At 36.3% G+C, this 25,884-nt stretch overlaps 1 protein-coding gene across 2 annotated transcripts in view; it reads right to left on the bottom strand.

Annotated features, from left to right (window-relative positions):
- mRpL23 (mitochondrial ribosomal protein L23) overlaps positions 1-25,884 on the bottom strand; it is a 126,464-nt gene that overhangs the window by 94,590 nt on the left and 5,990 nt on the right. For both annotated transcript variants that reach the window (XM_081752060.1, XM_081752061.1), the window contains exon 2: positions 6,296-6,501. In XM_081752060.1, coding sequence (XP_081608186.1) covers positions 6,296-6,501 — 206 coding nt within the window. The remainder of the gene's footprint in view (positions 1-6,295; positions 6,502-25,884) is intronic.

Here is a 25,884-nt window from a genome sequence, read left to right on the forward strand (position 1 = left end):
GTTCGCCACACACTTAGAACGAGACAAAATGGTCATAGGGACCGCCAAGGATTTAATGAACTAAGCGTCTACTGTACAGTGTTGCCATATTTCATAAATTCTAGGCTGTTCCGATTTAAACTATTCTTCGATAATCCTGTAAGATTTTTAATTAAAAAATTTCTAGTAAATAAAATGATGAAGCAAATTTTTCTTCAAACGAAAATTTAAACAAACGAAATAGTGAATGAAAAAATTCTGGAATATATTTTCTGAAGCAAAATAATTTTCAAAAATAAATTCAGTAAGAAAAAATAAATGATCTTTAGCGATCTTATTTATCAGTTGCTAAATGTTACTGGTATTGTACTTGTTGCTCTTATATTAGAAAACTGTACAAGGTTAAAAATAAATACCAGTAGCAACAGAGTGGTTAATAATTTAACCTACCACACTTCCTTATCATTAAATTGATATACAAAAATGACAAACTTCTAAAGATATTTCATTTACTAAAAGATTTTAGTTTGAATTTCTTTTTGTAGTTCAAAACTTTGATAGTCTACTAATTTTTTGCATATTAAATAAGCACTTACATTATATCCCGCAAAAATATTATTCTTTTATACTTAGAGAAAAATATCAAAGTAACATTTTTACCAAACAAACAAGAAAATCAAACTAAAAATTTCGAACAAAAATTTCGATAATGAAAAAATACAAAACGAAAAATTTTACAGCTACAGCTAAAAAAAAGAAAAGAAAAAAAAGCAAAAAAAAAACACACATATTTTATATATATATATATATGTCAGAGAGAGAGAGAGAGATACAAATAAAACTAGAAATTGTCAAACGAAAAGTCTTCTTCAAATTAAAATACCTAAGTAACTCATCATGACATATAATTTCAAACAAAATTCTTTGAACTGCCTCATAACTCGATTTACCCTATTACTATCTAACCAATTGTTTTTAACTACTTCAGCTAAAAGAGATTTCATACGGTTCACTCCAACATCAGATTCTGCTGAAACATTCAGATTGAGACACGAAAGACCTGTGATCAATTTATGATTTAAAGGTGACTTCTCCAGAGACTTTCTGTAATTTCGGCGAAAATCTCAAATGTCTAAATTTGTTCTAAATTTCTTGAAGGTAGTAGTACATGTGGTAAAATCAACGTCAACATTTTTAACACGGAGATAATTTTCTTCATTTTGCTCATCATGAACTATACGACCTAAAAGCTTCTGGTCTTACAAACTTATTCTAAAAATGAAAGTATAGAATTTCTTTATTTTTTTTTCCTGTAAATACGAAGGTTCAAGTTGATCTGTTTGAGTTATTTTTCTATAGTGAATCTTAAATTACCATGTATGCTATTAAATTTAGAATTATAAATATATTCTTCGGTGTATATGATCAAACAATCGTTAACATATCGGATGCACTTTAATTTTTCAAGTTTCAAAATTTTAGTTTTAAAACTCATTACTATGTTGAACAAAAAAGATGAAAGTGGACTTCCCATAGCCAGACTTTTATTTTATTTACAAATTTTGTTCTTAAGCCTTAAACACATGTTTTAAGGTAATCTTGAACATTTTTGAAACTTCGTGAACAATCAAATAAATCCGAATGCCTGTTTTTCAGTAACTAATGTTGGGTGCACTGAATAGCCAAACTGATTGGAAAGCAGTTCAACATAACAACATCTATAGAAACTAATTAAAGATTGTTAGCATGACCACCGAAGTTTTATATGAAAACCTATCCGAACTATTTTTGATCAAAATTTTAATATTAGGAATGTTATCAGTGATGTAGTTTTTCAGTCACTTCGCCAAAACACATACAGGAAAATTTATTCCTGAATAACGAGTCTCAGGACTGCTGAAAACGGTGGGGAAAGAAGGTGAGCTAACTTCCAAACTTTAATTGTCTCCGGGTCGCTTATCCAAGACTCAACGAAAGGAAGATTGATCTTTTCATTGACATCGTTGAGAGGACTGTTTCTGAATAAAGAATAAGTTCTGCTATTTAGTTTAGAGAGAAGTTTATTTTTGTACTCCTTCGGACTAATGACGCTAAAGGTAATGCTCTTGTCCGATTTTATGCTCTAACAATTTTTAACGCAGAGTTAACACTTGAATTCTGAAATTAATCTTTTTAAATAATTATTATGTATGGCATATTTCTTTACGGCATTATAGCCCAAAGTAAAATGGCATTCTTCAAGTTTTTTTTTTTTTTCCCTCATTTTTAAATTTTCTATTAAATAAGTAACCTTTTCGGTGGAAAACAGAAAAAGTAACAGATGATTTTCTGGAACACGCAGAATTTGAAATTCTTATTGAAAATTTTGTTGTATTTAGTATCTGCAGAGTAAGTGAGATTGTAAAACAACTTTCGTAATTTGTCGAGTGAGTGTTCCGGATATAGGTAGGTGGAATCTTTAATTCGTTTGGAGAATTATTTTCAATGTACATCTTATTTACAGACGTAGGGGAAGCAATCGAAGTTGGACTAAAACCTATGGTTGATTACTGTTCGATGATCAGGTTCCAGCAATATATAAACTCAGAATCAATCTTGACTGGGTGATCTGAACCCTCACAAACTCGAATTTAGGCCTATACAATTTCTAGGGACAAACTGTCTTAACGGATCATCATTAACATTAATGGAACAGTTTAGGTGATAAATGATTAGCCTATGTAGGTCCTACAGCTGTTCGAACATTAAGAACGTCATTTAGAATGTTATTTTCTTCACAATCTTTGGTTCTGGTCGTGTAATAAGGGATTCCTGAGCTTGATCTATGTATGCAAGTTAAGTTGCGCGAGCAGAATCCTCCAATGCTATCTTTAAGTTCTGTGCCTAAAATGTTGTAACATTTCATGGAGCAAACTCTTTTCGTTCACCATTCTGCTTTTAAAAACTGTTATTAACAGAACTTTCTAAATTTGTGGGAGACCAAGTGCAAGGACTTTTGTTGAGTTCAAATGAGGAATTACATGACTTTGGATACCTTTGTAAATTTAGCACACATAATATGACTGGATTGACTAAATCGGTTCATTATTTCTTATTCTTCACACCAGAGTTGGCAAAAACCATGTTTTTTTAAAAAAAAACCAATAAAACAGTTTTTTTGGTTTAAACTCAGTTTTTTTTTTCTTTTTTGTTTAAAACAGGTTTTTTTGGTTTAAATAATTTTCTCTATGTATTTATATCACATATGGACAGAAATAAGTTTCTTTCCCCTTGGTGTTATTATACAACAATCGGGTTACGCTGGAAGGGATTACATAAGCTTAAAGCGAAATCCAAACAACTTCTCGGCTTACAACCGAGAGAAATTGTGCTCTATTTGAACTCGAAACCAGGATTAACTGGCGATACGTCTGCCGACACACTCACGAAGGACTCCTGATAAAAATACATTGTACTGATCTTTACATACTTGTTAATATAACTGTCAAGAGCCATTTCAGAAGGACTAAAAAATAAACAGTTGCACAAGTAAAACCATTGTACATAATTACATATGAACAATTTCAAAATACTGCAGAGTACAGAAGAACTAATTTAGTCCAAGTTAGTTTACTATGATTTTTATTAGTCCAAGTTAAAGAAAAACGAGTTAATTTGCATATCAGTAAGAAAAATGAATAAAGATACAAATTATTTGAATCCACTGGTTCTGACCCATTTATACATAAATAGATACCAAAGATACTTCTGATTTCAATAAATGGCTCTCGTGGGATTTGTGTGTCCCCCCCCCCCCCCCCCGTACGTCATTTCGATGTATTTTATCAATAGTAAACATTATTAAAACGAAACAATATTTAGAATTTTTCTTTAATTGCAGCTGCATAATAATAATAAACTACACGAAAATCACAAAAGAAACATTCATGAACTTATATATACAAAAGTGACTTTTGCAGTATAATCTCTTTGAGTAATGAATGGGGAATTTAGGTCTCAATGTAATACGAATAATATACGAGAGTGAAACGTGATGGCCCACAAATGTGTGTTCATCAAGATTTTACGAACACTTACACTTTTACGAACATTTTTCGTTTTTTGGTTTAAACCAGTTGGTTATTTGAAAAAACCAGCTGGTTTAAACCAGCCAACCTTGCTTCACATGACTGCGATCGATTGCGAATGTGTATTGAATGACGACCTTATAATGTGCCAAAGTTTTACATTTTATTTAGTGTTCATGTTTTATCTGCCTGGGATAAGTTGGCTTAACAACGACCTACATGTTTCAAGTTCGGCGGAAACACTGAGAAGAGTGTTATCCGATTTATAAGACATTAACTTTACTTCAATACACTTTTACTATAACGTCTTTTGAACATATATAATACTCGGGTGAAAGAGGATTTTCATTATTGTCTTCATAATACTACGCTCGAATATGTACCAAGTCTGTTATGTATCATACAAAAGTAAACAAAAAGATGCAAGTAACATCTATGGGTCATTCCATGTGAAATCAACCAAGGCCAAAACCTCATGATATCCGATTTCGATTAAACTTGGTGTATATGTAGGCCCATATGAGAGATGACCATGCACCAAATTATAGTCCTGTACTCCCTGTAGTTTCAGAGTACAAGGTGGTGAAAAATGGACAAATCCGATGTTTTTGTAGAATCTTGTTAGCTTCAATTGGTCATGTCTCACGTAAATATTGAACTAGAGAGAAAAATAATATACCATTTTGAAGAAGAAAGAATAGGCTACAAGGTATGTCAGGAACATTTATTTGAAAATTAAATATCATTTTCCGGGAAAAGTTTGGATCAGTGGTATCTCAAAAAGAGCTCATTTGATTTCGTTGAAATTGGCTATGTTCGGCGTAAGTGTGCCAAACGTCAACTTGCGCCAAGAATAGGCTTGGAGTCAACAATGATTTTCATGTGACCATCTCGGGAGAGACACCTTGGGTGCCAATGTGGTAACTTGCCAATTTGTCAATACTGGTGAAGTAAGGTGTAAGAAATATTTAGCTATTACTGACTTGCTGAAAGTGATCAATTGTTATGGTGACCGTGTTGTGGCTTCTTCCCTCTCTTTGTTGCTTAGAGTGTATGTACGGCCAGTTGCAGTTATGGGAACAACAAGAGAGATGATGTCACAAGCAGGCAGTGAGAGCACGTCTGGTATCTCTGGATATACAAAGGAAGGATTTTGACCATTAGGTCTCAGAAAACACAACTTTGCTGTTTCATGTGTCTCGTCGACTTGCAAAACACAAGTAAGCCACCAGAAGCCATCATAGGTGAAAGTAACAAAGCCCCTGATTCTATCAATGGTGATGCCAGCTTCGGAATCATCTGCTGCAATTACTAACTCTTCCTTGAAATCTGGCTTCGAAGAATATAATAGTGCCTCATTGCTACCTTTCTTTGAGACGCAGGATCCAAAGTGAAATTTACGGGTTCCAGGAATTTGTCGAGCTGCATCAAATCTGTCCTTTAGGTAGGTGGCTTCCTCTTCAAGTTCCCCCTCTGTGCAGTACACATACACCATTTTAGAATCCTTTATATCACTCGTGGCCCACCTGTACAATTGGCGTGGAGTCATGATCTGATTTGTGCACGGTCTTTGAAGGCTTGCTTTTGCAGCACTTCTTTTCAGTGCACCTCCAATACCATCACATACTTCCTTGTCATATACGATTGTAAAGAAATGCCACCCACATGCCACACCATAATCGTGGGAATGTACACAGATGTTAATGAAGTTTTTCTGCTTCTTGTACTGAGATGCAGCTCCATCACAGAAGTACTACAGAGGGACAGGGCTAAAATTTGGTGCATGATCATCTCTCGTAGAGGCCTACATGTACACTAAGTTTCATCAAATTCCGATGCGACTTTTTTTTTTTTCCTGAAAATTTGGTTGATTTCACATGGAATGGTTCTTATGAAAGTACATCTGGAAGTGTTTTTGCACTGATTAATGATACTGAAAGAAACTATAAATCTTAAAATACGGTAGATATTTTTCAATATAGAGTTATTTTACTATAACTCTTCGTATATATTAACGTTATGGAGTAAATCTCACTAATTCTAACTGGTATGTGTCAGTCATGTTTCACTGATTTACAGACGAAAAGTTAATAATTATAGTACTATTACACGTAAGCAATTTCGTAACAATAGAAAATCCTATTTAGATAATGAAAGCATAATAAAATTACCTTCAGTATGTCTTTTTACTAGTTTTTCACTTCTTAATAGCTTAGGATGACAAAATACTGATTTTCTGATTAACATACCTGCAACTATCTGCGTTCTGACATCTACAACAGGAACATTATATATTTTCTCAAGATAATTTTTAACATCATAATTAGTCATTTCTTTAGACACCATAAATTGCACCATGTTAGATGGTTGACTTTGTTTAGGTTTTATCAGCTTCATCCAGAAGTTTGGAAGAAACACCCGTAGTTGTGGATTTCCTTTCTGATACAAAGGATACCTGTAAATAAGAATAATAATAATAACATGGAGAACAAATTTATCAATCGGGAAAATTTCTCCTCCTACCATAACTCTCTTACATTCATGACTTGTGTACGATTGTCTTTGGAATGAATCACGCTCTGGGAAATTTTAAGAAAATAAAAATCATAGCAGGACCCAGGGGTGTACTTCCATGAAAATGCCTCCAAAAAAATGACACTTTCCTTTGCCTTCGGACTTTTCTGAGTTGTTGAAATACGGTTAATAGGTGTCTATATAGATATAAATTCGCACTAAAAATATGATGTAAAATTGGTGAAAAAAAAAGTTAAGATTACCATTTAGGATGCTCCTGATTGACCCTAACAACTTAGATTCAGAGATTGTCTTTCGAGTAAATCAGGCTTTGAAATGATAACATATGTATGCTTCTTGATCCATAAATTCAGGTACATCCGGGAAATTTCTCAGAAAAAATATGTTTGTTTCGCAATCTGGTGTTCCTGTCTGGCTTCAGGGTTAGGTATTTGCACTACATCTACCCCAAAAATTACGTATGCTAGACTATATTTCTATCCAATTTCATTGGCTTACGATTAGTAAGTACGAAGATATATTTTTCTAAATATACTGCACATTTTGAAATATGCAATCACTTAAGAAGTTCTTGCTAGTACCCTTAATTAACGTAGGTTCATATTTTGTACGTCACTATCTTCAGAGTGGTACAGGTTATCGGGTATCACATGCACGTGCCACAATCCACAAACTCGAGAATGAACATTTTCTTGAAAATGTATTCTTTTAAATCGGTACGCCACGTTGGCGCTCCAGGATCAGGTACCTGAATAAAAGATATTCCGAAAAAATCTACATTCACTAGTTTTTTTTTAAGTTTTATTGACATACGCTATACCAAGTTTGCCAAGTTGACTTTCGAACAAAACAAGTCAATTTTTGTACAAAATACCTTGTATTTCTTGAGAGAGAAAGGCGAGGGTGATGAAGTGAGAAAGAGTATATTTTTACATTTCTATGATAGTTCGTAACCCTGCGTGTAAGAAGACTGCATAACCCACATTGTGAATATAATTAAGTGTATCTCATTACCAGCAAAATAACAACACCTGTTTCTATTTTGACGGTAATACAACAATTTTAGTAAGGTTAAGGGCGTGGTTCATCATCCAATATAGACCATGAATTTTAACCATAGGACCGTACTTAGTAATTTTCTTGTTAAATATACCTTATTATTTCACTGAAGCTAATGGTTAGGACTTGCAGTGTTGAACCAATAATGTGGGACTTTCCGCACAAAGAAGTAGCGGAACTTGGGGTCAAGAAAACCAATATTAATAGAATTCTTCCGAACAAATGCAGTGATTATGAATTACTTAACTGAATGTTTGCCATCCGATCGGCCATAGACCTCCACTGATTTCAATGCTACAGTTTATCACCATTAGTAACATTTAATTTTCTTGCACAACAATAACTCGATAAATGAATTATTTTAAATTTCAGCTTTCACCTGGCAATTTGATAATCAAAATATGATCATAACTGCTGTAGAGGTCTTAAGGCAACATACAAGGGCTGGATATAACGTAATGGTACTGTTATAATTCGTACGGTACCTGACTTTGTGTGCACAAAATACTTGATACATTCCTTCAATGTAATCGCGTCTCATCTATATCACCTTCAGCTACATGTGTGGAAGGTGTCATACACCGTCAGAGTGAATCTTTGTTGATGTCCCGCAAGGACTGCCATACAACAAGAATCATGGCTTCTTTTGTGTCATAGTGCTTCTTGCAAAATTGTTCCTTCATTTTGGCGAAAAGTTCGTCACGAAGTCACCATTGTTGTGCACTGCGTTCACGACGCACTTCAATCTTGATCCACGCACATTGTTCGTCTTTCCGCAACATAATTTCCACTTTCATCTTCTACTTACGGAACTCATACTTTTGACTAGATAACACAATCATTACCACTCGCCTCAGATTTCCTTATCAGCTAAGGAACTCTTGTAGCGCTAAGATACAGCCTTCTGACGTAAGAACAGTGTTGCCACTACTTTTTATCCAACCTATGTAAATAGAAGCAGGCGTACTTTAATAAAAATAAAGAAAAGAATTAAAAAAAGTCAAAGATTTGTCGATCAGTTAATAATTTACAATGCAGTCAAAAAGTTCTGTATACATCACTATAACTATAGGACATACGGCAACGATTATCTCACCAATTCAAATTCCTGCGCGCACACACACACACACAATAACAGGCGAGTCCGGAAAATAAGGTTAAAATGGCTAATATTCATTCAAAAAAATGTGTATTTGACAAAATGTCTACTACTACATATTTAATGATACAGGGGTAATTGCTGCCATTGTCCAAACACTTGTTACGTCGAGCTTCTAACGTCTGTACCTCACAATCACAATATTAACTTTTGCTGTTGGAAACTTATTACAATTTCGTTTTTGATCTCTTTATGGTCGTGAAAATCCAACAAAATGTTTCCACGCACGGAAACAAGTGCTTCGAGAGTGTAGCACGGTGCTAACCTCGTATCTGAAGAAAATGTACGATATATGCACTTCATGTGATGTGACTTGGCGCAGCCATTTTAAACACATATTATTCGCACTAGATTCCATGTAGCAGAGTGGAAAGTGAGACGTTGACAATGAACCTCAGTATAGCCAACTTACACACGAAAATATTACTTGCTGTACCCTTACTTTACGGATACACTTCGTACATACTTGCTCCACTGATTCTGTTATTGTTCAATCACCAGCGGAAAGTTTCTTCAGGAATATCCTGGAATTAAGCCGTCACATTCCATTTAATCATTTCCATGGTTGCAAAATTCGTTACCTTTAGCCCCATTATCACATAAAGAGGCACGCAACATCTGACGCAGAGTGAGATTGAGGGTACGGTGTTGGGGTATGATAGGGACACTTTTCTCAGAGTAGTCCAACACAATAAAGGAAGTGTGGAATTGTGATACAGATACTTTTCCTCTTATTTGTCGCACTGTTTCCCTCGAACTATATCCCATAATCTCTGCAAAACTTGGACGTATAACCAGTGGTGTCATTCAAATAATTGAACAACCGGTTCTACAATTACTATGTATTTAACAACTGGTTTTATGATAACTGTAAGTTGAATTAGTATTAATATTATTACTATATGATATTTATTCCAATGATATTAGTAATAGTGACTAGAATTAAGTCATATAGTGTTTATTTTCAATACCGACTTTTAAAAATAGTACTAAATTATTATTATTATTGTACACTTATCACTAATCGTTGTTACTGTAATAACTGCAAGTTTTAACGTATTATAATTTAACAATACCAGAGCCAAAAAACCTAAAATTCTGCTATATGCTCTTAGAGTAAATAAAGCGCTCCTTCCAAAACATCATGAAAAAAAGGTGTCACTAGATGTGATGTGTTGGTTGAACTGACTTGAAATGACTCAAATTAGCGTTACAGTAGGATATATCAGTGTTACGAACAAATTTGATACAGCGAGAGAGGTTGCATACTCTGTAATGAGTGCGGAGTTGGCAACAAATAACACTGAAAACGTATTACTTTTGCGCAGTTATATAATATGAATGCACATACACTTAAGGAAAATGAAATAAAAAAGAGCACATGTTTGAGAATAATTATTAATAGCAAACAAGAAAAAAAAACAGCTCGGACAAAACTCCCCTCCACTGCTGATATGTAAGATGCCGAGGCGTAGTTACAGCAGCTAAGGGTTAATCTCGGTACGATACACTCATTGGCATACACACACACATATACAAATAAATAAATAAACATGACAAAATGCAGAAACTGAAATGAAACTTCACGGATTCCAAGGCCATACAACTTTGATAACAATATCAGATCAATTCGACAACGAGTTTGGTTGAACGACCGTGATACGTGTTGCATATCGGTAAGTTGCTGCGGATATGAATTAACGAGGATTGGAAGTGAATCGTAGAGTCTCCTATAGTTGCCTGATGCAACTCAACCCATAGCTGCTGTAACTACGCCTCGGCATCTTATAGATCAGCTGTGGCGGGGAGTCATGTCCGAGCTGGTCCCAAACATATACAATAGGGGAAAGATCAGGTGACCTTGGTGGTCGGAGACGAATCTCAACATGGCGTAGACAGTCCATAAACACATGTGCTGTGTGTAGCTGAGCGCTGTCTTGTTGGAAGAATGTACTAGCCTGCTCTAGCAGGAGGATAACACATACGGACGCAGAATCTCACCTACGTATCGCTGTGCAGTCAAGGTTCCGCGATTACTACGAGAAGTGACTGAGTCATACATGATGGTTCCTCATATGATGGCAGAAGAAACGCCGGTGTGACGTTCCACAATATTCGATGGATATGAACTCTCCCTTTGGCACTACTACACACGTGCACGATGGTCATCTGTCGTAATGCAGAATCGAGACTCATCACTGAACACGACGATCCGTTGTCATTCCTGAGGATTCTGTGCTGCCCGGATGCGACACCACTTTACACGTTATCATTAATGCACTAGTGTTAATGGCAATATACGCAGCGGACGGTGTACTCGCAATCCAGCTGATACCATTCGTCACGACACGCTGCGGGATGACATGGTGTTCTACAGAATCTAATACTTGTCCTAATGGCAGAGGCAGACGTCGCAAGGTTACGTAATGCTTTATGCACAATGAGACGAAGCTCCCGTGTTGTGGTCTGTCGTGGTTTATCGGAACCTTAATGTCATGTGCTGGTGACTTCAAGCATCGAATGGACCCAACAACGGGTCATACTAACATCGAAATGCCCAGCCCGTCTCGTGCAACCTCACGATACCACTCTTTTCGAATGCCGTCAAATGCTGCCTAATGAGGTGACAAAGTATTAAGTATATTTCTTGTTTTTCCTGTACTGTGTTGACTCTCTGCCCCTCTCACGCTTCACGACTGACTGACATGACCAGGGCTGAAATCCTTAATCTGATATAACTGCTGTCTTGTGGTCTGTGGTTGGAGAAGCTGTGTGATGCCATGTTTGGTCACAAAGTCCATGACAACAAAGGCGGTGTGACTCGGCGCATTGTAGTGATGAACGTTTCATAATCCTGTGATTGCTGGACGGAGGCGGGCGACTCGTTTTCTAAGTCTTTCAAATACTTCCACGTAGTGCAGCATTCACAGTCTGACCAGGCGGTAGAAGCTCTCTGTGGACCACTCCTTTGCAGTCAAAAAAAGTTGATCAACATGAATTTCATTTTCGACTTGCTCATGCGGGCTTTTTTCGGGTGAGGTGAAGCGGGGGTGTGCCATTCAGAGCTTTGGCACTTTGTCGCGGGCTTGTACTCAAAAAGCTAAGCAAAACTTCACCACGTAACGCAGCTCTAACAGACAACTCATTGTGTAGATGACAAGGCATCTTGATCACCTTAAACTCGATCTACACTCCGTAAAGGCTTGTAAACGACTGGCGACTGATAGCTAAGATGCTCCCACCAACAAACCAGCAAGATAACATCTCCCTTCTTCACCACGTTTTGGCGGGAAAAAATCAGTCCTACTACTTTCTGGACTAATGTTGTAAAATTTCCTAAAATTTTGGAGAAATTGGGAAAATAACAAAAATCTTTGTATTAGGTTAATTTTACTAGAAATGAAGGCTTTTTTTTTTCCTCTTCTCGAATGCGTGCACGTGTAAGTTAAGAAACATCAATATAAACAATGTTTTTAAAAAACGAGCAATTTCAAATAAAACTGTTGTAATTATTCTTAAAAATTTATAGTCTGCATTCATTTCCTCTATATGCTTTTTAGTCGTTTATTCGTGGTTGAGAGTTAATTGCAGGACTTTAACAGTTGCATACGCATCTACCATCATGAAGCGTTTCTGTTGCAACAAACGAGAGCTCTTGAATGAAACTGCGTTCTTAATGTGCTCTTTGATCTGGTGAAATTTTGATAATTTTAACAAATTTTTTTTTTTTTTTTTAAAGAAACAGCAGTACGCAAATTTCAGTAATACTCATGCACTAAAACATATTACTATTATTTAATACTCCAATATATAGACTTATATATACATCATACACAAAATTTTGTATGTAGGCCTAAACAAATACGTTTCCTAATGTGACAAATTATACAGGGTGTTTCAAAAGAATACCGACAACGTTTGAGAGATGATACCTGACACCAAGATAAGACAAAAAGTATAGACCAACCTGGGTGTACAAATGCTTCCTTTCGGAGTTATAGGCTGCCGAAAACATGAAAAAATTAACTTTTAAGGTTCATAGCTCCAAAACTATGCGATCTACCGTAGTCTGGTTAAGACTTCACTTAGGAACTAGTATGTGTCCTATTCAAATATCTATCTTTCAGATTCCCCCTGTACTTCTGTAATAATTTTGATAGAGGCAATTGGAGAGTACTTGAAATTATATGACCGTAGCCAAACTCTCTCTATAAAAATTGTTTCGTGAGTGCCTTAGGATTCTGAAACATGTATTTTTGAATAGCGCACATATTAGTTCCTAAGTGAAGTATTGACTCGACTACGGTAAGTCCCATAGTTTTGCAGCTATGGACCTTTAAAGTTCAATTTTTCATATTTTCGGCAGCCTGTAACTCCGAAAGGAAGCATTTGTGCACCAAGAATGATCTATACTTTTTCTCTTATCTTCGTGTCAGGAATCATCTCCCAAACGTTGTCGGTGTTGTTTTGAAACACCTTGTATAAAAATGAAAGTGACTATATTTGTAAATCAACATTTGAACCATTAGACCAATTTCGATAAAATTTTCAACATAGATGGGTTTCGGGCCCAGGATGGATTTTATCATTTCACTTTGAAAGTGCAACTTGGAGGAAGGAAGGGGGGATACATACTGAAAATGACCGATATTAGTGTCGAATCCATAGATTTCGAGGTTGCTGAGATGAACAGATGAACAGTGACACTTCCGATGCCGCTTAAATCCAAATTCAGCACTGCAACTTAGGGGAAAGTAGTGTTAATTTATTATGTAGCCAAAACCCACAGGTGAAATCCTCACACCTAAAAAAAGTCCATACGAACATAGGGTGAAAAACGCGTTGTTTCAAAGTTACGGGATGCCGAAATCGAGAAAGTTGTAACTTTGAATCTGTCTAGCTCGAAAACTATGAGAGGTATCAACGGCGGTTAAAGACATATTAGAGAAACTAGTACGCTGTCTATCAAAATAACCAGGTTTCAGAGTTGAGACGTATCGGCGCAACGTATTTTATAGAGGGACCTGCGGTATAGGTTCCGCTCTTCCTTCCCTCTCTCTAAAATCGTATGCGCCTGTACAACCCAACTCTGAAACATGGTTATTTAGATAGACAGTGTACTAGTTCTTCTATATGGTGTACTAGTCACCATTGATCTCTGCAACTGCGAATACTGTAGATTTGACACTAATATCCATCATTTTTTGTTATTTTTACATGTCTCGGTATAACTCCCCCCGTGACCCCCACCCCGCAGTCGAATGGGGTGAATTTGGAAGTTAATGCGAGCGGTTTCACCATTGATCTCAACGACCGCGAAAACTACGAAATCGACACTAGTATCAGTCATTTTCTACTACTTTTACATGAACCGGTAAACGCCCTACCCCCGCTGGTTCGGTTTTTTAAAAAGAAAACGCTTCGTCTTAGTCTGGCGCCTGGACCAAGGTACTCGTGATTTCATGACTCTCGGTCCAGTCGTCTGGTCCTCAAACCGCAAACAGACAGACACACAAACAAACTCTTCAGTTTATTTATATTAGCCTAGCTGAAATACTCATTCTTCGCATCGGGGTTGAATTTGGAAGTCAACGCCTGTGGGAGTATCGCCATTCATTTCAGCGACCGCGAAAACGATAGATCTGACACTAATATCGGTCATTTTGAATTATCTTTACATATCTCGGTACGCCCCCCCCTCCCCCCGCACCTGGATTTGAAAGTCATCGCTAATGGATGTGTCACCATTCATCTCAGCGACCCCGAAAACTATGGATTTAAAACTAATAACGGTCATTTTGGATTATTTCCACATGCTTCGATTATCCCTTCCTCCCCGGTGACCACCGGCCAGCGGCCAAATGGGGTGATTTTGAAAGGTAATGCAATCGCAGTTTCAGTGTTAATCTCAGCGACCACGAAAACTATGAATTCGACACTAATATAGGTCATTTTCTACTAGTTTTACATGTCCCGGTAAACGCCCCTCTGAGACAGAATGGTCATTTTCCACTCGGCTCGTGCTCACTTCTCTCAACTGAGCTCGGACTCACTCGGGCTCGCGAGTCTCAACTGGACTCGCGATCATTTCTCCCAACTGGGCTCGCGCTCACTTGCACTCGCACTCAGTTCTGTCCACTGGTCTTGCACTCACTCAGGCTCACGCTCACTTGTCTCAACTGGGCTCTCGCTCACTTGGACTCACACTCTCTTCTCTCGACTGCACTCGCGTTCGGGCTCATTTCTCTCAATTGGGCTCGCACTCTTTCGGGCTGGGCTCAGTTCCCTCAATTGGGATCACGTATTTCATTGGAGCTCGAGCTCACTTCTCTGAGTTGGGCTCGCACTGACTTGTTTCATTGAGCCCGAGCCTAGTTGAGCGCAAGAGCCATGCTCGCGAGCTTGTACACCTTAATGGGCTGATTAATGGCGTATACCCCCTCCAATTTCAACCGCTGATGGAGTTGTTACAATTAATCGGAGTTTTCTAACTTTTCCTATTTTTGCGGCAGCCCAAACTGTTATCTAAATCGATTTTTGTTAAAATAATGTGAGTCACTTTTATATCGATTTTCATTGTTTTTATTTGCAGAATCTACGTGGATTGAGCTATCATTTAGTTACAAAATAATGTTTTTTTCTTATTCCATAGAAATACCTGACACATTAATACTAAACTTCGTTAAAACAGCTGTTTTTTTAAAAAAAATGAACTAGTCCTACAAGTCATAGGTTGTTTATGCAGCTGAAGTTTGAAATACTGTTGATTGATTATCTTTCACCGTCCCCTTTCATCAGCGAGGCTATATGAGACATGGACTTAAAGTCCGCGTGCTAGCCACTAGACCAGTGGGAGGGCTTGTAATACTGTTGTCCAATGATTTTTATTAGGAATAAATTATAGGAGATTTTTTTTATCGTTTAGTCAGCGTAACGAAGATGTCCAAATTACAGTATGATATACTGATTGTAGATGTGTGGTCCACAATAGGGATGGCCAAAAATTTTCGGATCCGGATCCGGATCTTGCCGGATCCGGACCTAGATCCAGATCTCGGATCCGAATCTCAGATCCGGATCTCGGATCCGAACCTCAGATCCGGATCTCGGATCTGGATCCGAAATTCGAATCTCAGATCTTGATTCGTATCCAAACCTACATCTGAAATTGTGATGATAAAATTGAATATCCAAAATTCGTTAAAGCTTTTTTTTAGGATTCACTGATATAGTAGGTTGCTGTGCTTTTAAATGTTTCCATAACACGTTTGTGTTACCTTTGTTCTTTATTTTATTTTAACCTTGCAATATTTACATGTTGCACTTTCTGTCGAAGTCTCTTTAGTAAAATGTTTCCAAGTTTGATTTCTTCCCATTTCAGAGTATAGTGAACTGTCTGAAAACTGATGTAAATGGTAACAAATTCTTCTGTTTAGGTCCTCTTCGAAACTTAATGTTAGCTTCACATTGAAAATGTTTATTTTATTCTTAGAAAATAAACTTTCTTCTTTTCTCATATACAAATGAAATATCTTTTAGATAAGGCCCTTCTAATCGCAGGGATAGTAGACAAAGCAAACTCTTTATTAATAGTAGTTTCTGACTCACGAGTCCAACCACCAACAAATGTAATAATGAATATCTTTCACTTCGAAGGTATATACAACAAAAAATATAGACTGGTTGGCGTGGAACAACAGTAGATTTTTAAACATACACACGAGAATTTCAGGAGAGCGATATGGTTGTGTTCGTTGTATGACTTTATTACCTAACTTATGGCTTGCCCTTCTGAGGTCGGGAGTTTGTTGAAGGAGTAAATATAAAAGAGATTTCTGTTATTTTTTCTTCACCCTCCTGGCTTCTTTAATCATACATTGCAGGACGTAACCAAAACATATCCATGCATGGTATCATTGAAGCGTTTTGTGTTTTGTATATTAAAGCGTTCAAAAATATTTAACATATTCGCATTTGTTCATGTGATCTCAGGTTCAATTCTCGGTGGCACATACATGAGATAATTGAAAGCTGAAACAATATTTAAATAATATATAGAAGTCAGGAAACTGATATTAAAACTTTAGCTATCTATTGGGACTGTAAGGCTGTAGTTAAATTAACCTACACGTTTCGTGAAGATACATTACGTCGTTATTGTTTATTTACTATAAGTTACCAGATACATCCTCAGAGGCCATTTTACACTATAGTAATCAACAGATGAAAACATTGGAAAAGGAATGAAAAGAAGGTCTCCAGAGCCTTAGATCAAGGTACTAACCTAGCATTTGCCGAGTATAACTGAGGAACAACCCTGGAAAATCCTCAGTCAGGATGGCTGGTCTCCGAATTCGAACCCGGTATTATCCAATTGCGAAGCAAGAATCCTAACAAGTAGCCTGAGCTCGCTCCGTATTGTTATTATTATTTAATTAACGTAATATTTTAAAATTAGTGCAAATTAAACCGTATTTTCTTTATTGCTGATGTTATAGTTAATAAGCCTACATGAGACATCAGTCCCCCATTAAGAAAGAATACTAGAACTGGAATTCAGGAAGCGGGGGTGAAGAGATTAATAAGGATGAGGAAACTATGTACGATGCAAAAACTGAATAATTATGACTTCGTTACAGATATATTCACTTACACACGTCAATTAATATTTCTCTGATACAGTACACTCTTACTTTCTATAGTAGGAAAATGGCCCGCTTTTGTAAACGAACACACTAAGCACGTGCGTATAGGCGCAATGTCCGTGCAAAGAAACATAGGTAAAACTAGAAAAAAGAATAGGGTAAGCGAGGGGAAAATGATAAACCACCCTTCAACTTGAAAAAAAAAAAAAACTAAAAATAACTAAACAGAGCTACGAAAGACGCGAGGCGAATTTTATTGAAAAGATTGTTTTTCCTTAGTGATTAGTTGTGCTAACTATGAACATGAATTAAAAAGAAAACAAGTAGCTAGCTCTGAGTTTCCAAAACTAGTTGAAAAGAAAATATTGGATAACATTTAATAATAAAGAAGCCATTTATGATAATTAAAACAAACTAAATTCTTGGCACGACAGTCCTTTGGTTCCTACCAGCGGGCTTACGTTGAAAGTGGGGATGTGTAGTCAACGCATCGACACCCGAAGTCCCTAATGCCGGCTTTCTAGACTAGAATCCGCTACCTCTTACTTAAGATAACTCCCCAATTGTCCTCGCGATGCTGGGTCAACATCGAAATTGTTGAGTGCCTCTCCGGGAATTGAACCCATGACCACGGGCACCTAAGGCACGCTCTCTGTCTTCTATAGACGAAAAGCTATAGTTACCCACATTTCCTAATACAGAAATAAGTTCTAATTCTCTAATAGCTGCTGATGATGATAATCAAGGTTTACCGAAGCATGATCCCAAACCCAAACTGAGATATTGATGTCACTGGAATGCCTGAAAAGTCATTGGAAGCCGGCTATTTTGAATCGATGTTTTTTTTTTCACATAAAAAGCCGGCTTTTTTGGGGGAAAAAAACGAGAATTTTGGAAATTTTGGCTTTTTTCATTTTCATGAATTTTCTATCTAAATAGCTATTCTATAGTTAGATAAGAATTCCATGACCTAAATACCATATTTTGCCCTGAAATTCACCATCAAGATGGATGGAACACATGTTTTACGAATTAAAGCTAACATGAAGAATGTAGTATTTGAGGGCAATTTTACAGGCTATTTTAACTTTATTTTAACTTTTGAGTTATCGACATTTCTTTTCTTCTCTAGATTATTTTAGTTTGTCATCCGTGTTTCATTTCTAAGAGCTTAGTACTCTAGCTTCTAGCGCAAAAGTTAAACTTACGTTTTTCTAAATATCCGTCAAAGCGTACGTTTTTCAATATATCCGTCAAACCATACTTCCACATTTCTGTTATACTGTAGCTGTGCAATGATTTAGCAATAATTTTCGGGATACACCCTTCAATACCAATTTATACAAATAATCAGTAGCGGATTTAGAAAAGTACTTTGGGAAGGGTTTCTCTGATTGTTTCATTTTCTAAAAAGTCCTAATTTTATTTGGCAGGTGCTTGAAGTTTATGAGTACAGGCATAACTAATATTTCGTTTCGTTTATATGTTTAGCAATAATCTTCCGGATACAACCTTGAAGATCATTTTATACTGAGAATCAGTGGTGGATTTAGAAAAGTATTTTGGGAGGGGTTTTTCTTACTAATGTTTAGTTTTTCTAAACATTCGTAATTTTTATTTGACGGGAGCTTAAAGTTTATGAGTAAAGGCATAACTAATAGATATTTCGTTTGTTTTAGACATTCCGTAACTTTGGGGAACAGGCTTCAGTCCGAAAAACTGCCCCCCCTAATCTTCGCAAAACCGTCACTGCTGGTAATTAGTAATAATAACGATTTATAAACAATAAGAAAGGAAGCCGGCCAACTCACGGTACACGCACTATTTCTACATTCACAGATGGAATGAAGAAAAGCTTCGTCAGAATGGTCGAATGCTAGATTGAATCCCGGACTTTCCAATAGAAGCGCAAAAGCTAACCACTCAGTCACGTTTGTTGTGCAGTTGTATTTAGCTTAATTTAAATATATTTCGTAGTCCTTTTCTTTGGGGGGGGGGGAGTTCCGTAATGATATGTTGAATCCCTCTTGTTAAAAATTTAGAACACTTGAGGATGGGGTAAACCGTGATGGTGGTTATATAAAACTTAACTGTAGATTTTCAAGAATATACAGAACCAAAAACTCTAGATGTGCAGCCTTTAAGTGTATCATATAAATATAAGTATCTCTTATGTTTTATTTTAATTTTATTTTGTTTCAAAAAGAGGGTATGAAATATTTTGAAGTAAAAATACTACATACAATTTTGCTAGTTATTTGTGTATTTTTTTAAAGAAGTGTTTACTTTTAGGGTTGGCTGGTTTACATCAGCTGTTTTTCTTTCTTTTCTTTTTTTTTAAATAACTGGTTTAAACCAAAAAAATAAAAAGAACGAAAAATGCGAATCGTATGAACTTCATGGTGACGTTTCCACATATCAAACCATCTGCATTAGTTTTATTTCCTTTTCACCTTTTAATTACGGTGTTCCATGTTCAATTCTCGGTCGAACCACAACCCTTTTTCATACGTAAACCAAGTAGCGGTTCGGATGTCACTTTAAGCGAAAGTCTTCTCCTTAGTAACATCGGTATTATGTAAGGATGTTGAAATTTAATTGTATATTTCTGCTTGCCTGAATGACTGTTTTATAAAGAAGCCAGAGTTGCTTAAATATATTGATAGAAATTGGCAAAATTTATCGATTGCCTACGTAGCTTCCAACATTAGCTTGGATTGGACTTTCAATGGTATCTACATACTAAATTTGTAATTTAATACCTCAGTTTTAGCGTACTGATTATGATACATTGACCTTAAATTTTACATGCAAAGCAATAACAGGATTTTTCCGTTATTGTTTTACATTTAAAATAATGACGGGATTTTCCCGATGGCTAGGGCGGAAGTTTCTTAATTTCAGAAATTTATTGACCGCACTTCTTTAAGCTTATGGGACCTCTTCCAACATAACCACGTTGTTGCATAATAACACCAAGGCGAAACAAACTTATTTCCGTGAATATGTAATATAAATACATAAAGCAAAATATTTAAATCAAACAAACCTGGTTTAAAAAAAAAAAAAAAAAAACTGGTTTAAACTTCCACCAAAAAACGGGTTTCTGGCGTTTTCAAAAACAACCATGGTCCTTGCCAACCCTGCTTACTTTTGTATATAAGAGGTTAAAAAAAATCTTTTTATATACATTGGTTAATCCTTTGGAATTCATAATGTAAATATGTTGAAGTAAAATTATTTGAAATATTTATTTGAAATATTTTTTCGAAATTCACGGTTTATTTTCGAGGTTTTATATTATTATCAGCATCAACCACTAATTAAATGACTTTGTCTCTTATAGAAAAGCAAAACAAAGTCTGCTTTATCAATTTAAAGCAGAATTTTGAAAAAAGCCCAAAATTTCCCAAGCAAAAAAGCGAAGCAGAAAAAACCGAGTTTCTTTCCAAAAAAGCCGTTTTTTTTTTTTCGAGCCCTTGCATCTCTATGGATAAGTGAATTGCCCACTTGTCAGGATGAAGGGCGATGGTGATGTGAAATGGGGGGCTGTCAGAGGTACCACTTATGATAATTGGATTTACAGTAGAGCGTCGATTATCCGAACGTCGGTCAACCGAACGACCGCTTAATCGAACTGTGTACTCGCTCGCACCTGTTACTCTCCCACCCTACCGTCCATCATCCCCCACACTCCCAAACCAAGTTTCCCACAGTAGTCGCCGCACTGAGCCACCGCTGGCGGAACATTGCTTCTAATGGGGCCTTCATAAGGCGCTGCTGACCGGCCAAGCCGGCAGTCGCTGTGTTTCAACAATCAGCACACTTCTGTCGGTTTGGCACTGGCTGTAGAAGTAGCGGCAGTATCAAAGCTGTTCACAGCAACAGCTGCGCCAGCTTAGAGTTGAAGCGTGCCGCCCCCCTGTACAGTACTTCTTTTTGGCAAATAAACATGTACAGTTCGATTATCCGAACAAACCAGTTTTCCGAACACCCATGTCCCCCAATTACTTCGGATAATCGACGCTCTACTGCATAATATTCTATGTTGCCGTAAACCCTCTTCAAGAAGATAACTGTTAATTTTAGCTTTGAAAATGTTACATAAGGAGTTTTATTGCTATCATTAGGTTGCATTAGGAATTATCGGATTTATTTTAACGCTTAACTTTTACATCTCTTCTGATTTATCAATATTTAAATCGTGATTATCCCCTTAAGGTCAATTAGTGATATTTTAAATCATTTCGAACCACTTTATATATGGTTAGTCTTGCTATATGGGAATAACTGAGACCAGAAGCAGTCTACAGGCTAAGTCCAAAAGAATCTTGGCCGACCTCCTGATAAACCACGTCTTTCAGCAAGCCGATACCCATATGAGGAAATCTTCGGTTCAGTGTGAAAGCTTACATAAGAACCAGCACTCTAATCAGTGAAATGTGCTTTGCTAATTTTTATTCAATGTGAAAGTACCTAACTTTATTGCTAAAAAAGAAAAGGCATTTATTTCAAACAAGTCGCCATTACAGTTTTCGTATTTGAACACAACACTCATGAAAAGTCATGTTAAAGCGCAACTTGCCCCTGAAAAAGAATATTTATCTGGTTTTAGTTTCTCGTGTTCCCCAAAGTACCGGCACATGCAGAATTAGTGCTCGCCTTCCGCTCGCATTACCTAGGTAAAACGTCTACGATCTTGGTACTAGCACTTGTTTCGGTGTCCAGATCTCAAATATTTATCTTTCAGCCTGATTCTATGTATGAATCCGAAATTTCAAATCTAGATAAGGATCACCAAAATTCATAGTTTATTCTCGGTGCTCATATTGTGATTTACTAAATAATTATTAAATCTAATTGTAAGGTATACATTTGATATTTAGAGCAGACTGAGCAAGATAAATATACGTAAAAACTAGTCAATACTTGTCTTAACTGTTTGCTTTCTTAACTGTCAATGAAATAGGTGTATTGAGGAATTTTAAATATTCGAGTTTTATATTCCGGTTTCAAATATGAATATGTGTGTATTTCATCTCAGTCCTGCAACCGGGTGGACCTAGATTCGACATTCGAATTCTCATCCGGGTCAAATCAGATTATTTTTTAGTAAGGCAAGCATTTGATCTTTAGTGTAGAATGAAGGAGACAAATAGACTTGTCAATATCCGTCTTAATTTTCTGTTTTGTTCTTCACTGTCAGGACTTCGTGAAATTACTTTCGGTGAATTTTTGATATTCAGGTTTATCACAATTTGGGTGGGATGTGGGTTTGGATAAGAATCAAGTTCTGAGATCCGGATTTCGGATGCAGATCCGAATTTCGAACCCAGATCCGAGATCCGGTTCCAAATCCGCATTTCGAACCCAGATCCGAAATCCGAGATCCGGATCCAGATCCGAAATCCGGCCAGTCCACAACCATTGTGTGGTGCACAATCCAGTATACACCTTCTGAACCGCTGTCACCAAGGCATTCAAAGTGAACGTGTTAGTGCTCTGAAGAATGTTTACCCTCCCCCTGACCCATCCCCATTGTTAAGAAACCAACTATCCAATCCCGAGTCAGTGAAGCGGATATCGACCTTGGCCGATGATAATTTTGTGCTCAGGATCTGCATGAATTAGTAAGTACAACAAAATTAGTAAGTCCCAGGTATGTTAAAAGCAGACCTTCACCTTCAAGTTTTATTGCACTGCCAAGCCTCGAGGCTCATTCATTGTCGTGCTCTGTAGATAATAGCTATGTATCCGAGACTATGCTTCAAAACCATACACTGAGAAAAAAGTGTACGTGGCGTACGTAAAACTGGCGTACGTGTTACATTTGTAAATCCTGTAGTTCTTGGACTGCAAACGTACTACAAACGCACTGCAAACGTATAACTGAAAACGCATGTTTTATAATACTTTCTGTAAGTGTTCCATGTGAACGTACTTTCCGTATGAAACAATATGGGCGGTCAGGATCTCATGTACAAATGGACGTATATAACATACATATATATACAGGGGTGGATTTAAGGGGGTGAACCGGTGCACGTGCACCGCTTTCGTTGTAAATATACACTATCTAATATGAGAAACTAGCAACACTTTCCGAAACTTTCTGTCGTCATGTTTCCGTTTGGGGATTAAAAGAAAGAGGAATTTTGCAAAAGCAATAGTTTAAGTTGATTTTCTGAATGTTCAAGGAAACGGATTCACCAAGTAAAGCACATTTGTCAAGTAGGGAAGAAATAAGCCAGGAAGAGTAAAGAATTTTCCCTGCATATCGTTTGCGATTCTCTTTAAATGTCGCGGACATAAGCTCATCGGCATTAAGCTCACCTATGTTAATGCAAAAGCGGACACAAGATTATCACCAATAATATAATTGTGTTATAAGATAATTAATGTAATAAAGAATACAATAATGATAACTAACTATATTTATAGGTTAATTAATTTAATTGCAAAGGAAAATAAACCTGAATAAAATAAATACAAGTAAGCAATGGAAAAATGGCAAACGGACAATATGACAAAAATGAAAACTAGACTTTGAATATTAATATGAAGTAGATTTTGAATATTCAAATATAAATTGAAAACGGATTTGGACAAACAAAAGAATACTACTTCCCTTTACTGAAGAAAGCATTCTAACCCTCTCCCCTATGCTGAAACCTTCGGTGCAAGAAATTTTGCAGCACAGAAATATCGGAAAACGATTTTGGGGAAAAGGTATCTCCTCCTTTTTCTTTTTCCTCTTTTTTATTTTCGCTATGGCTGAAAGTGTCTGAGATATATTTAATTTCGCTTTAGAAAAACGTATGATGGGAATTAAAGATGTATTAAAATCTAGACTTTGACTAGCAGTAGGCCTAATTTAGTAGAAAATAGAGCTATTAATGCTATATATCAGTTGTCAGATATAAAAATAAAATAATAAGGATGTTGCAGGGTTTAATGTATTAAACGTGAGCGGACTTTAAGGAACTTGAAATAAAATGCTCTTGATATTTAAATCTGGGCTTTGACTACTAGTAGGCCTAGTTCCTCAATAGAAAATAGGCTATATGACTAACGTCATATAGGAGTTATCAGACATCAGAATAAAAAATTAAGAGTGTTGCAGAGTTCAAGTCTTATGGCTGACATCACACTTGCAGACCAATACTCATCAAATGAATCTCTTTCTTATTTACTAAGATCAGAACAACTTACGAACAAACAAAAAGCTTAGTATTAGTAAATAAGAGATTCATTTGATGAGTATTGGTCTGCAAGCACGACGGCAGCACTAAGAAACAAGGCCTAAATATATCTGAGTATGATGATTTCCTTTTTAAAAAAAAAAAAACACCAACCCTGTTAGCAAGCAAATTCTATTATGTAAGCATTCATGCCTAATCATGAAATTATTTTAATGCGGTTGATGAATTGTCAGGCTTATAAGAAAAATTTGGTTCGAAAATTTCCAGGGCCAAAATTAGGCTTACTGTTGCCTATGCTTCACACATTAAACTTGCAACATCCCTATTTTATTCTGATATCTGATAACTGCTATACGATATTACTAGCTCTACTTTCTACCGAGTTATTTGGCCTATTTGTAATTGTGGTCAAAAGCTAGATTTTAATATCCAGGGCATTTTACTACAAGTTCCTCAAGGTCTGCCCACGTTTAATACAACGCAACTCCGCAACGTCCTTATTATTTTTTTATACCTCATAGATAAGTCATATAAGATAATAGCTCCATTTTCTGCTTAGGAAGTAACTAACACCTTAATTTCAATATTCGGTGAATTTTATTACAAGTCCCTCAAGGGAGTTTATGTTTGCTATCGGTGAGCTTTTGTCCGTCCCTGTAATATAAGACTGTCGGTGAGCTTATGTCCGACATCCACATTACGCATAGATATCTCTTGTTTTTAACTAACACACAGATTCTTAGGTTTCAATTTTTATTTATTTATATTTTTGTGAGAAGACAGCTTTAGAAGTAAAATTAGAAGTAAAAATTTAAGGAGACATTAGAGGTATTCAACATTCGTGAAATTACAGAACTTATAATAACAAGAGCTAAACGTTTCCCGAGAGTCTGCTAAACGTTTGGTAAGGAAGTAACAGGATCTGATATCAGTAATTATAAGTGTTGGTTAAACCCATTTTATAATAGAACATCTACCTCTGCGGAAGCTAAAAGCAAACCAAAAAGAAAAGGGAAATTTCTCTGATCCCTTTATATCGGTTTGAATGTAACACAACGAAATAATAGTACTTAAGAGAGTATTGCAATATCAATGGTCTCATAGGCTCCAGTAATACTTGCAGGAGTTCCGGCCTATCCTACAGGGATGTGCTAATCAAAACATTAAAAATTAGCGATTTTTGAGAAATTTTGGTAGTGTATACCTCCAGAGCAATAACTTTAATATATAGAGAGAAG

The sequence above is a fragment of the Thermobia domestica genome, chromosome 3 (genome assembly GCF_964235325.1).
Source record: "Thermobia domestica chromosome 3, izTheDome1.hap1.1, whole genome shotgun sequence".
NCBI lineage: Eukaryota > Metazoa > Arthropoda > Insecta > Zygentoma > Lepismatidae > Thermobia > Thermobia domestica.